The 12,856-nt window shown below is 49.9% G+C and overlaps 1 protein-coding gene across 1 annotated transcript; it reads left to right on the forward strand.

Moving 5' to 3' along the window:
* The first annotated feature begins 5,045 nt into the window (after positions 1-5,045).
* On the forward strand, positions 5,046-10,650 carry ADGRF3 (adhesion G protein-coupled receptor F3). Its single transcript, XM_053924486.1, is given in 12 exon segments — positions 5,046-5,167; positions 7,010-7,211; positions 7,213-7,395; positions 8,082-8,326; positions 8,328-8,389; positions 8,392-8,844; positions 8,847-9,060; positions 9,062-9,348; positions 9,351-9,481; positions 9,941-9,982; positions 10,069-10,131; positions 10,591-10,650. Coding segments are annotated over 12 exon segments (2,064 nt in total).
* The last annotated feature ends 2,206 nt before the right edge of the window (positions 10,651-12,856 follow it).

The following is a 12,856-nucleotide window of genomic DNA, read 5'->3' on the forward strand; positions in this document are numbered from 1 at the left end:
GATGACCTGGCCTTTGGTCTTCTGGTTCTGACACTTACAAGTTGTATGACCTTCACCAAGTCCATTTCCCCTCTTGGCTCCTGTTCCTTTTCTGTAAAGTGAGAGTTGGATTGGATGATATCTCGGCCGAGGTCCCTTCCCACTCCAACAATCTATCCTTTAATATTTCTGATAACTCAATGCCATGCCAGGTGGAAAGAGAATAAGTTAGGATTCACGTGGAATAGAGGCCCAAGCTGCCTTTATTCTTTAGTAACCTATTAATAGTTTACATAGTAAAGGAAGCTTTAAGATAACTTGTTTGGATTCAGGGATACAGATAAGAGAGGCCTGGGTCGCAAACCTTTGTCATCAAAAGCCCCAGCTGACATGGCCTGAAGGGGTCAAAGCACAAAGGAATAGGAAGGAAACTTTCTTGGACCAGGGTGCAACTCGCTCAGAGAAGCTGTCAGCAGGGGTGAAAACTTACTGGTTTCTAAATGCCATTCTGTATATAGAGGGACAAAGGTCAATAGCCTTATGATTGACCTCGGACTTGGGAGTAGCAGCAGTGAGTAAGTACCTGCTTGTCTGAACCGCACCCTAGGCCCAGGGACTGACTCAGCCCGGTGGGTGCTTCCTGACAACTGGGACACCTGGGCACAGCTGAAGGACTCTGAACCTGGTTGGTGTATGACAAAGAAGTTGACACTTGATATTTTTATTAAGGCTTCTTTTTCATCATAGAATACAAAATGGAAAAGTACAGAAAAGAAGAAGAAGGTACAAACCCTACCATTTAGTTACGATGGAAAGGATAAAGTCAGCACCTTTTGCTCTCCTGGCACCGTCTGCAGAGCAGGCCTGTGACCTTGTTAAACACGACGCCCTCTTACTCTTCTGTGCTTATGTCCCCAGGACTGGCGATTACTGGAAAGCTAGACCAGAAAGAATGTGATTAACTGCTCCCTGCAGCCACAGGCAGACGGTAACGTTGGAAGAAACTGCAGCCTCGAGTTATAACGCCCCCAACAGCCAATGGGCCGCACAATGGCAATGCCCCCCTTTAAGCCAATTCTAGCTCAATGAAAGCTCAAAGCCCCCACCCCTCACTGCTGTGCATCTCTCCACACCGTGCCCCTCTCCTTTCTTGGGCAGTGAACAAAAACTTTACTCCCTACCCTTTCTTCTCTTTGTGAACTCTTTCACAGCCCGCATCACCAATTACCCCAACGACAACAACGACTGTTGTGGTCTTGGTGTATTTCATTTATTTATTGATTCACCTAATACAAATATTACTGAAGGCCTCTTAGAGCTACTTCACTGTTTTTCCCCACAGTGTTATGTTGTTTGGAAAGCCCATATTTACTTAGCCTATTCCTTTGGAATGGACATAGCTCATCTGCTTTCACAAACGACTCTGCCTTGAACATCCTATACACATATGTGTACACTCGTGTACAAGTGGATTTCATCAGCTTGATTATAATCCATATCTTGTCTTTTGGTAATTGGTAGCCGACAATTTTCTTCTTACTCATTTGCATTTGTTTATATCTTGAATTGGATGTTTTTCCATGTTTATCAAACTATTTTTTTTCAGTAAGCTGCCTGTTCCTATTTTTCTACTTATTTTCTATCTTACTGATGTATACAATAAAAAATTCTTGTGTTAAGAAGATTAGCCCTTTCAAAGGGAACAAGAAAAAACAAATGAGATTACATCAAACTAAAAAGGTTTTGCTCAGCAAAGGAAACTATTGACAAAACAATAAGACAACATACCAAATGGGAGAAGATATTCACCAGTAATATATCTGATAAAGGCTTAATATCCCAAATCCTTAATATAAAGAACTTATACAACATAACACCAAAAAAAGCAATCCAGGACCTGAACAGACACTTCTCCAAAGAGGACATGCAGATGGCCCACAGACATGTGAAAAGATGCTCAACATCACTGATCATCAGAGATGCAAATTAAAATCACAATGAGGTATCACCTCACACCTCTCAGAATGACTATGAATAAATCAACAAAGGACAAGTGTTGGTAAGGATGTGGAAAAAAGAGGACCCTCATGCACTGTTCATGGAATTACAAACTGGTATAGCCACTATGGAAAACAATATGGAGTTTCCTCAAAAACTTAAAAATAGAGGGAGTACAGGCCAAGATGGAGGCATAGGCATAGGTAGAAACACTTCACTTCCTCACACAACCAAAAGGATAACAACCAATTTAAAAACAAAAAACAACCAGAAGTGCCGGGAAATAAAACCGCAGGGAACTCTGACCACCAAGGAGATAAAGAAACACTCATCCAGACCAGTAGGAGGGGCGGAGATGGGCAGCCGGGCTGGTGGAGCGGGCGGTCCCACATTTCCCTGCAGATAAACCGGGAGGAACAACTGGGGAGCAAGACAGACCACGCAACCCAGGGCTCCAGCTCGGGGAAATAAAGCCTCAAACCTCTGATTGAAAACACGTGAGGGGACTGAAGCGGCAGCGGGAGAAACTCTCCGACTCACGGGAGAGCTCATTGGAGAGACCCACAAGGTCCTAGGATGTACACAAGCCCACCCACCTGGGAATCAGCACCAGAAGGGCCCACTTTGCTTGTGGGGAGTGAGGGGAGTGACAGAAAACTGGCAGAGAGCGAAGCAAGCGGCACTGTTCCCTCTCGGACCCCTCCCCCACATACAGCACCACAACGCAGCGTAGGGGTAGCCCTGAAGTGGGAAGCGGGAGGGGAGAATGGGGGAAAAGTTACAGGGAATAAGAAGCATAATTAGTAAGAACAAAATAGACAGGAGGAGGTTAAGAACAGTATAGAAAATGGAGAAGCCAAAGAACTTATATGTATGACCCATGGAAATGAACTAAGTGGTGGTGGGGGGGGGTTGGAGGGTAGGATATTACAGAGTGGAGGGGAAAAAGGGGAGAAAAAATGGGGCAGCTGTAATAGCGTAATCAATTAAATATACTTTAAAAAACTTAAAAATAGAACTACCTTATGATCCAGCAATTCTACTTCTGGATATTTATTGGAAGAATTCCAAAACATCACGTCAAAAAGATATATACACCCTTGTATTCATTGCAGCACTACCAGTAGTACATAAGGTTGGTCCAGAACATATCCAGCCATGTAATATGAAAAACAGAGACATTTGTTGAAGATACAAGATAGAAGAAACAGTGTACATAGGACAATGACACCTCAGTCCCCTTCCAAGTTACGACCTTCTTGAGGAAATCTGGTTCATTGGCAGTGGTTTGAATCAAGTCATTAGCAACTGCAGCACGATGCTCCTTCTGCTCTGGTAGCAGAAGCTGCAGAACAAATTTTTCCACGACACATTTCATGCCAAGATCCTGCATCAAAATCTTGGACAGAGTAGTTTTTGGAATCTCCAGATAAGCTTCTAGTTCTTGCTCTGTCAGTTGCCAATCTTTGTTGATTGCAGCCCGTACACGTTCAACAATTTCATGTGATCTGCTTGTTGCAGGCCTTCCAGAGCGTGGATCACTTCCCACAGATTCCCGACCATCTTGGAGGCGCTTGCGCCACGCTTTTATTTGTGCTGCACTCATTGCATCGTCCCCAAGAGGCTTCTGAATCATCCAAATAGTTTCTGCCAAGGAATGTTCAAGCTTAATGCAAAATTTGCTGCAGATTCATTGCTCTGCTTGCTCAGTCATTTTGAATGAAACAACACACAGGACACATGCTCACTCAACGGCATCTACCTCCCCCACTGACTAGTACAGTGAAGTCGTCATTGTTCATGCATGCGCATTCCAGTCCACTCTCCTTGGCTGCCAGGCTACATCGATGTCACACAAACTGTTCTTGTTACATTAACAATGGTTGGACTTTTTCTGGGCATACAATGGAATATTACTTGGCTAATAAGAAAGAGTGAAATCTTACCACTTGTGACAACGTGGATGGACCTGGAGGGTATTATGGTAAGTGAAATAAGTCAGAGAAAGACAAATACCATGTGATTTTTCATATGTGTGGAATCTAAACACCAAAATAAACAAAACAGAAACAGACTCATAGATACAGAGTTCAGGTTGCCAGGTGGGAGGGGGCTTGGAGGGCTGGGTGAAAAAGGTGAGGATATTAAGAAGTACCAAGTGGCAGTTACAAACTGGACGCTTGAACGAAAAGTACAGCACAGGAAACACAGCCAATAACGTTGTACTAACTGTGTGTGGTGCCAGGTGGGTGCTAGACTTATCAGGGTGATCTCTTCATAAGCTATCTAAATGTCTAACCACTAGGCTGTACACCTGAAACTAATATAATATTGAATGTCAACTGTAATTGAAAAATTAAAAAATAAAAAGAATAGGCCCTCCGGCAATCATCTAGCTAAAAATAGGCTGTCTTTTGCCCTTTGACCTTAACATTCTTTTCATCACAAAGTTAAGTCTTTTTTGAATGTCTAATTCATTTCCTTTCTGGCTTCTGGGGTTTGTGTCTTGTTCAGAAATGCCTTCTTCACTTCAAAATTATTTTGTGAAATTATGGGATAATTTCTCCTAGTATTTTCCCAGATTTTTTGTTCCATTAAGTCTCTGTCTGGAAAGTATTTGAGGGCAGCCATCAGCTCTATGTCTGTCTTTTCTAACCCTGACTCTGTGATCCGTGATCCAGCTTCCTGGGAGTTCCAAACAACCCAGATTTTCCCGGACCCTTGGAGATGTGACTGAACCTGACTTAATGGCACATTGCTGGTTGTAACCTTGGACCCCTACGTCCTCTCCTGCTCACTGAGTCCTCGGCCCAGACCCCAGGGGGAATCTGGGCAGACTCTTCTCAGGGGGGCGTGGGCACCAGGTGGCCGCACAGCGATCTGGATGCCCCTTTGTCTCGGTCTCGGGCGGTAGCACTTCCTCTGTAAATTGGGCCCCAGCTCCCTTCACTGCTCCCTCCCATCCCACCTGTGCTCTGCCCCCTGCTCTTCTCCAGGAAATTTGCATCATGTGGCAGAGGGAGGGCTCTGCAGGACTGCTCCGCCAGCCATGGTCTGCTCAGCCAGCCATGGTCTGCTCAGCTGCCCCCGTGCTCCTGCTGGCCACGACTCTGCCCCTGGTGGGGTGACCAGGGGCCCGAGCGTCCCAATCTGTAAGACTGGGGTGAGGACCCCAGGAAGGTCTGCAGAGGTAACAATGAGGATATCGGGTGTGAGAGCAGTAAAGGTGCAGGATGAAATGACAGGTGGAGGGGAAAAGACTTAAAAAAAAGCTGGTTTGTTACAAGGTCTCCGAGAGTTCAGTCTGTATTCCAGAGTGTGGGGGTAGCTTTGTTTCTTCATTCGAGTCCCTGGGAACTCCAGGGCTGCCTGCTGCACTTCCACTTAAGCTCGCAATTTGAACGTGAAAAGAGAAACTTCCCAGATTTGGGGACCATTGGCACAGAGGAGAGGAGAGTATCTGAGGAAAGGCAGCCGAGTCTGGAGTAGTACTTTTTCATCTGTGTTTGCTCCCACGTGGTATCTCTGTCTCCATCTCCATCCATGTCCTTATCTACATCCCTATCTGTTTTTAGGTAGGTACCCACGTACACACACCGTTTGAGCAACGGGGGAGTTGGTGAGGAACCATTTCCAGGAACCAGGGACTACGGGAAGATGCTGCTTCTGCCCACCCCAGTGGCGGTTCCTATGGAGGGAAGAGAAGTCCCCAAGCCTCTGGGCCCTCCCCCTGGAGCTGCAGGCCCAGCCATTTCAATTAGCCTAGAGGCCCAGGGACAGGTGAACTCAGGAAGGAATGCAGCAGAGTGTATTGACTCTTGGGGGTGCCTGGTTCCTGGGTTCAGGCTCTGGCGGGTCCCTGGAGCTGTGTCCCTTGAACCTCCTGCCAGAAGCCTATTTCCTCCTCCTGGTGTTCCACTTAATTCCAGGCAAAAAATAAAGATAACATTTTAAAAAGAGGCCCTTCCAAGAGACTGTGTCGTGCCAGCAGATTAGCCAGGCTGGCCCCTGAGCCACCTGGGGAAGAAGGTGTCCCTGAAAGAAACCTGGGGTCAGCCTGTCTTCAGAGGTCTCTCCTCTGTGCTCTGTTCTAGCCACCTGGTTGGGCAGGAGGGGAATCTGGGCAGCAGGTAGTGAGTGGACAGGAGAGGAGGAGCGGGAGCAGGGAGTGAGGCGGGAAGAGAGCCCTGGGAGAGGCCACAGCACAGGGCAGTGGGTGAACAGAGAGGACCAGACCAGCGCTGCTCAGGCAGGTCCATCTACCAGGTGTCCAACTGTGAGGCCTTGGGAAACTCATCTGTCCTCAAGAGCCTCGTCTGTGAGATGGGGGTTGCTGGGGGCGTGCCTCAGCTGGATGCGGAGTAACTGTCCCTGAGCCCTGGCTGTGCCTGGATGGGCCACGGGACGGAGGTCTGCTCCAGGTTCCTGGCAGTGAGCAGCTGGGCATGGGAACTGGCCCATGGTCTCCCTGCCCCTCCTCTCCAGCTGCCCCTCTTCTCCAGCTGCCCCTCCTCTCCAGCTGCCCCTCTTCTCCTGTAGAATCGGTCCTGGCCTCGGTCTATGTGCAGCTGGATGTCTCCGGTGAGGCCAGCCGCACTCTTCCAGGCCCCTGACCCTGCTGCCTGCCCAGCTCCCTCTTCCCCAAGAACTCTCACTGGCTTCAGCCTCACGACAGGTAGGGGGAACTCCACTGGGTCCTGCCTCTCAGGGCCTCCGATGGCTTGGGAAGGGGGCTCAGAGTGAAGGGAACATGGGCCTCCCAGCCCTCCTGCAGCCAGCTTGCCTGCTATGCTCCCCATTTCCTGGAGGGTCTGCATGGCCCAGCTCCTTCCTCACTTTCCTACCAGACAGACCCTTCCCTTCCTGCTCCCGGTCCCCATCTTGTAACAGAGGGCCCAAGGGGTAGGTGGGGGGGAACCTGGACTTCCCCACCCTGACCCTGGGCGCCTTTGGGAGTGCATGACCTCCACTGCTGCGAACCCTAGCTGAGGAGGCAGCCCCAGATGTGCCCGTGACTTTGCGATTGCTCCAGACACCCAGCCCCAGACCTCTCAGGCATCCAGCGGTGGTTGGTCCTGCCCAGGTGGCCTTCTCAGGCAGCCTGCCCCCTTCTCACTCCCTTCCCTGTCACAGAGTGCGCCACCAAGCCCGATGGGTTTACCTACTGTGCTTGCCTGACTGGGTACCAGTAGAACACCAGTGTCTGCTCTCGTCACGATCCTTGCCAGCCAGCCCCCCTACAACCACCAGCCCTGCGGCTGTCTTGTCCTCAGCCCTCCGGAAGCTGGGTACTGCCAGTTGCTGCCACCTGGTGAGGAGAGTGGAGAACTTGGAAACCACTGGGCCCAAGTGAAAGAAACCTTCCCTGTGTTTTTTCCCTCGCTGACTCCTATTATTTCTGCCAGCTGGCCCAAGCCCTGAGGCTCCTCTGGATGGGAGAAGACGACAGCCATCGCGGCAGATCACAGGCCCCCATCTTAGGACCTGAGTAGCGAGGCTAATGAACAAGGCTTGGAGACATACCAACAAGGAGAGAAATTTCCCCACTGGGACAGGGGAGGTCATAGGTCAAAAAGGCTCCCTGTTTGGTTCCCAGTGACAGATGGGTCTTCCAGGCTGGACTGCAGCAGCCACACTCCTCCAGGGAGAAAGTAAAATAAAAAATGCTAGGTGGGAGGGAGTGAAGAGGGACAGGAATCAGAAGATGGGGAAGTGTCACAGCTCAGCTGTTGGCGTACAGACATGCGTGTGACTCTTTAGTTCAGGACACTGTGCCACCACCATTCCTGCTTTTCAGACGGGTAGAGGTCAAGAAATTGAAGAGGGCCCCCTTAGGGCCTGGCTGACCCCAAGGGATGGAGGGGGAAGAAGGGTTGTTGGGTGGAGGGGAGGGATGAGCTTCAGGAGACCACATACTTGAAGATGCTCCAGTGGTTAGCTGAACAGTGCCCCCATTCTTCCTATCTAGAAACCCCCCTTCAGAGGCCTGTCTTCTCTTCCCCCTTCCTCACCAACCTGGGGTCTTGCACTGAATGAGGAAAGGTAGGTTTGGGGGCCTATGTACCCTAGTGCCCTGGCTCAGTGCTAAGAGCGCTAGCAGCTAGTGTTCCCCTCTCTGTTGGGCACCACAGACTCTCCTGAAAACCACTGACAAGGTCCTAGACGCAGACACCAGTTCTCTGTGGACCACGGCCCAGGGACGGATGCCCTCGGCAAGCTCAGACCTCCTGCTGGCTGTGGAGACCCTGGCGTGCAGCCTGTGCCCACAAGACCACCCCCTTACCTTCAGCTTGCCCAACGTGCAGGTGCAGACCCAGCTCCTCGGCCCCACGCTCCCTGCTGACTACAGTCTCATTCTCCACTCAGCCCCCACCGCAGGCACTGATTCCCAGACGCTCACTGGCCCCACTGTTACTAGTAACAATAACATCCCCATGAACAGCTTGGTGCTGCGCAAGCTGGACCACCTTCTACCTTCAAACTATGGACAAGGGCTGGGAGACCCCCTCTATGCCACTCCTGGTCTGGTCCTCGCCATCTCCATCATAGCAGGTGGCCAGGCCTTCAACCAGGAAGTCATCATGGACTTTGGGGACAGAGATAGCACCCTTCACTGTATCGTCTGGGACCAGCATCTCTTCCAGGGCAACGGAGGCTGGTCAGAGGAAGGGTGCCAGGTGTAGGCAGCCAATGCCAGCCCTGCCACGCAGTGCATCTGCTGGCACCTCACTGCCTTCTCCATCCTCAAGTCCCGACACACTGTTCCAGAAAAGCGCACCCTGGATCTGCTGAGTCAGGTGGGCTTGGGGGCCTCCATTCTGGCACTGCTTGTGTGCTTGGGCGTGTACAGGCTCGTGCGGAGAGTCATGGTAGGAACAAAGTTGCCTACTTACGCAACACAGCCCTACTCAACATGGTGCTCTGCCTGCTGGCCACAGACACCTGCTTCCTGGGAGCCGCACTGCTTCCTCCAGGGCTGGAAAGTCCACTCTGCCTGGCTGCTGCCTTCCTCTGTCATTCCCTCTGCCTGGCCACCTTTTTCTGGATGCTGGCTCAGGCCCTGATGTTAGCCCACCAGTTGCTCTGTCTTCCATCAGCTGTCCAAGCACCGAGTACTCTCCCTCATGGTGGTTCTCGGCTACCTGTGCCCAATAGGGTTTGCAGGTGTCGCCCTGGGCCTCTACCTACCTCAAGGGCAATACCTGGGGGAGAGGGCATACTGGTTGGATGAGAAGGGAGGGGCGCTCTACACCTTTGCGGGGCCGGTGCTGGTCATCGTGGGCCTGAATGGGCTGGTACTTGCCATGACCATGCTGAAGTTGCTGAGACCTTCGCTGTCAGAGGGACCCCGGGTGGAGAAGTGCCAAGACCTTCTGGGGTGATCAAAGCCCTGCTCGTCCTCACACCCATCTTCAGTGTCACCTGGGTGCTGGGCCTGGCCACTCTGCCGGAGGACATCTCCACAGTCCCTCACTACATCTCCACGATTCTCACCACCTCCCAGGTGGGTGGTGACGAGGTGGCCGTGCTTTGTGCCATTTTAGATGTTCTCAGTCACTGCCAGTCCCTTCTCAAGGTGCTGTCGTGGTGGAGCAGAGGAAATATGGCTCGGGAAGTTTAGAAAGCATAGGTTTGGGTCCCAGTTCCACTGGCTGGCTGGATAACTGGATAAATCCCTCCGAGCTTTGGTTTTCGTATCTGTGAAATAATACCTGGTTTTGCCAGAGAAGCCAGGGAATCGTCAGCACCGAGCCCTTTGATATCCCCTTCGCAACCATAGCAGTAAGAACAGCACCAAAAGGGTCCTGTACCCCAATGATGCTGATGTACAGAAACCCGAGACGGGAGGCCTCGTTCGAGAGTAGGACAAGAGGTCAGAGGCAGAGGAGGAGGGGAGGGAACGAGTGGATTGCGGTTGATTCCTTCCTCCTTGACTCACTTATCCCCTTCTCCCTCCTTTCAGGGTGTCTTCATCTTATGGTTCGGTTGCCTTATGGACAAGAAAGTGAGTATGCCCACCTCATCCCCGCCTGACTCACAGCCAAAGGCAGGGACTTCGGCTGCCATAACCAGGCATTTATCTCCCTGCAGGTACAACAGGCTTTACTCAGAAGCTTCTGCCACACGCAGCCCCCCAACTCCACCATCTCCCTGGTGAGTCTCTGCCTTCAAATCCTTCGTTCTCCCCCTGAGAGCAGGTGGGAAGCAGGTGCCCACAGCCCTTCCCTGGGGAGATGGGCACCACTAGCAGCTGAGAGAAGACTGGGGTCGTTCTCTAGAGCGAGCACGTTCCAGGCTCGAGCTGTCCACTGCAGTGCAGAAAGCAGCCTGGTCAGGAACGTCAGAATCAGGTACCCTGGTCCCTGCTCACAACCTGGACTCCCGGTGACTCTCTTGTCCCTGGTTTCTCCATCTGAAAATCTGCCTCCAGTTACTATTTGAAGGGACAAGGCAGGATCGGTAGGCACGGGCCTCACCATAGCTGAGAGCAAAGTGCCCCCCTCACTGTGGCCCCTGAAGGAGGACAGGTGAGAATGTGAAAATGGACACAACCTCATTAAAGGCGAGTTGGCAATGATCGCCCTGCAACCGGGCCTTTTCACCCCTCCCCAGGCCACCAATGAAACCCACATCCTGGAACACAGCAAAGGAAGGAGTGAAAATGCCAGGTGAGGATGAAGCTTTCTTTGGAGCAGAGTGAGCGGGGTGAGCAGGCTCCTGGCAGAGCTCTTGACAGAAAGCTCCTCTTCATACACCTGCCCCAGCCCAAAGGGAGGAAAACAGACTTCGCTACAGTAGACATTTCTCCATGAGCTGGGAAGGTGGAGGCCTTAGCGAGCAGAAATGATAGCACCTGCTATTGCTTTCCCAAAAAGCTGGAGGGAGTTTAACCACAACAGCCCTTAACTCAGTTCCCTCTGAAAGTTCCTTTTCACACTTTCAGATATTTAATTATCCTGACAAATCCTTGTTTGTTTTTCCTTTAAGATTTTATTTATTGATTTTCAGGCAGAGGGGAAGGAAGGGAGAAAGAGAGGGAAACATCAATGTGTGGTTGCCTCTTGTGTACCCCCTACTGGGGACCTGGCCCACAACTTAGGCATGTGCCTTCACTGGGAATCGAACTGGCAACCTTTTTGTTCTCAGGCTGGTGCTCAATCCACTGAGCCCCAAGCAGCCAGGGCAAAAAATAAAATCCTTGTTTCGAAGGAATTAGCATGGGTGAGCTTGTTGTCCAGAGGAAGGGTGATCTGCGAAGGTGGGGCAAGGTCTCTTTTCACCGGCCCAGAGCGTCAGGGCAAGCTCTCTCGCGGGGAGCCACACAGAGACCCCACGTTCCCTCTGAGGGAATGCAGGGTGTGTGCTTGGACCCGCCAGGACAGGCCTTGGCCCAATGCCCCGAACCCTTCCCTGCTCCCAGAGCTCAGCCCTCCAGAAAGCCAGGCTATGTTTCCATTAGTCACACTCATCTCTCTGGCACTCACCTGTCCCCACCCCTAAACTAGCCCGGCAAGAAGAGCATGACAAACTAGCTGAAGCTCTCTAATGAATGAACCTGGCTTTGCTGTAGAAATTATCAAGATGAGTTTAAAATAATTGCAAGTAAAACTGTCTCAAACAGTTTTTAACTCACCAACAGTTTATGTTACAGATACAGTTGATACAAATGGTTTTAACTATTCAGTGATTTCTCATTATTTCTTCTCTACGTTATGAAGAAAGGATGGCTTAACTGACAGGAACGCTGATCTCCCAAACATTAGAGGTGAAAAGCAGAATTTGGTGTGTTTATTGTCAAAGTTCACAAAAAGGTGAAGGTAATGAGCCCCTTTCTTCAACATTTAAACATATCAATATAAACTTGTTTCACAGACACTTGCGTGTCTACACAGTCACTGATATGAACACACTTGAAAGGCGGTGTTGTAAATTTTAAACTAGGAGAAAGGTACCACAGACTGCTACAAATTAAGAAAAGATGACAAGCACATTTAAAAGTGACAGGATGCAGCTAAGATCAGATACAGAGAATAAAGATTTAAGAAAAGCCTCTAGCAGACACCAAGACATCTCGCTGAACTAATGTATGGAATTCACAATAGATAATGACAGGGCCCGAAGAACTTTTAAACTGGATAAATGAAACAATTCTGATAAGTGCATATTCACACATGATTTGTGTGAATATTTCAACTGTGTGTAAACCAGACCAAATAGTTCTCCAAGTGGATTCGATCGTTCTCCCAAGTAGAAGGTACCAAGTCACCAGGACCGTGGTGACGTGTCTAGGCCTAGGGCTTGCTGCAGCCCCCAGGGGAGGCAGGCAGCTCCTGAAACAGAAGACTTTGCCTTGCTGGTTTCCCTGGCAACACAGACATGTCTCAATGTCACTGTCACTTCATTAGTATTTACAGTCTTGATTTTTTTTTTCAATTATAGAATTATTTTCGGGATGATTCAAACACTATACTTTGGAAGCAGCAGAGACTCCTTTTCTGATATGCTTTGTAGAAACATGTTCTCATTTTCCTTCTCAAATGACTGCACACACCCAGTGCATGCTCTGCTGGTAAAAAAAAAATCACTTTAGAATTGATAAGTGAAATGACACTAAGCCTTTGTTCACTTGGCTCTCACCACAAAAGGAAAGGAAGGACTGAAAAAGGAGGCTCTGGAACTAATTGTGAGATTTAGCAGCAATTCCATTTCTGAAAAGATGGCTTAAGGAAGCAAGCAGACAAGTAAACAGATAAATGTACAAGGGATGTGCGTTCCAGTGCTTACATCCTCAAAAGAGAGGCACAATCAGGACATATCCATACAGAGGAATGCTATGTGGTCACTAAAAAAGTGATGTATAGCTACACCCTCTGATACG

Source organism: Desmodus rotundus, chromosome 5 (genome assembly GCF_022682495.2).
Source record: "Desmodus rotundus isolate HL8 chromosome 5, HLdesRot8A.1, whole genome shotgun sequence".
Taxonomy (NCBI): Eukaryota; Metazoa; Chordata; class Mammalia; order Chiroptera; family Phyllostomidae; genus Desmodus; species Desmodus rotundus.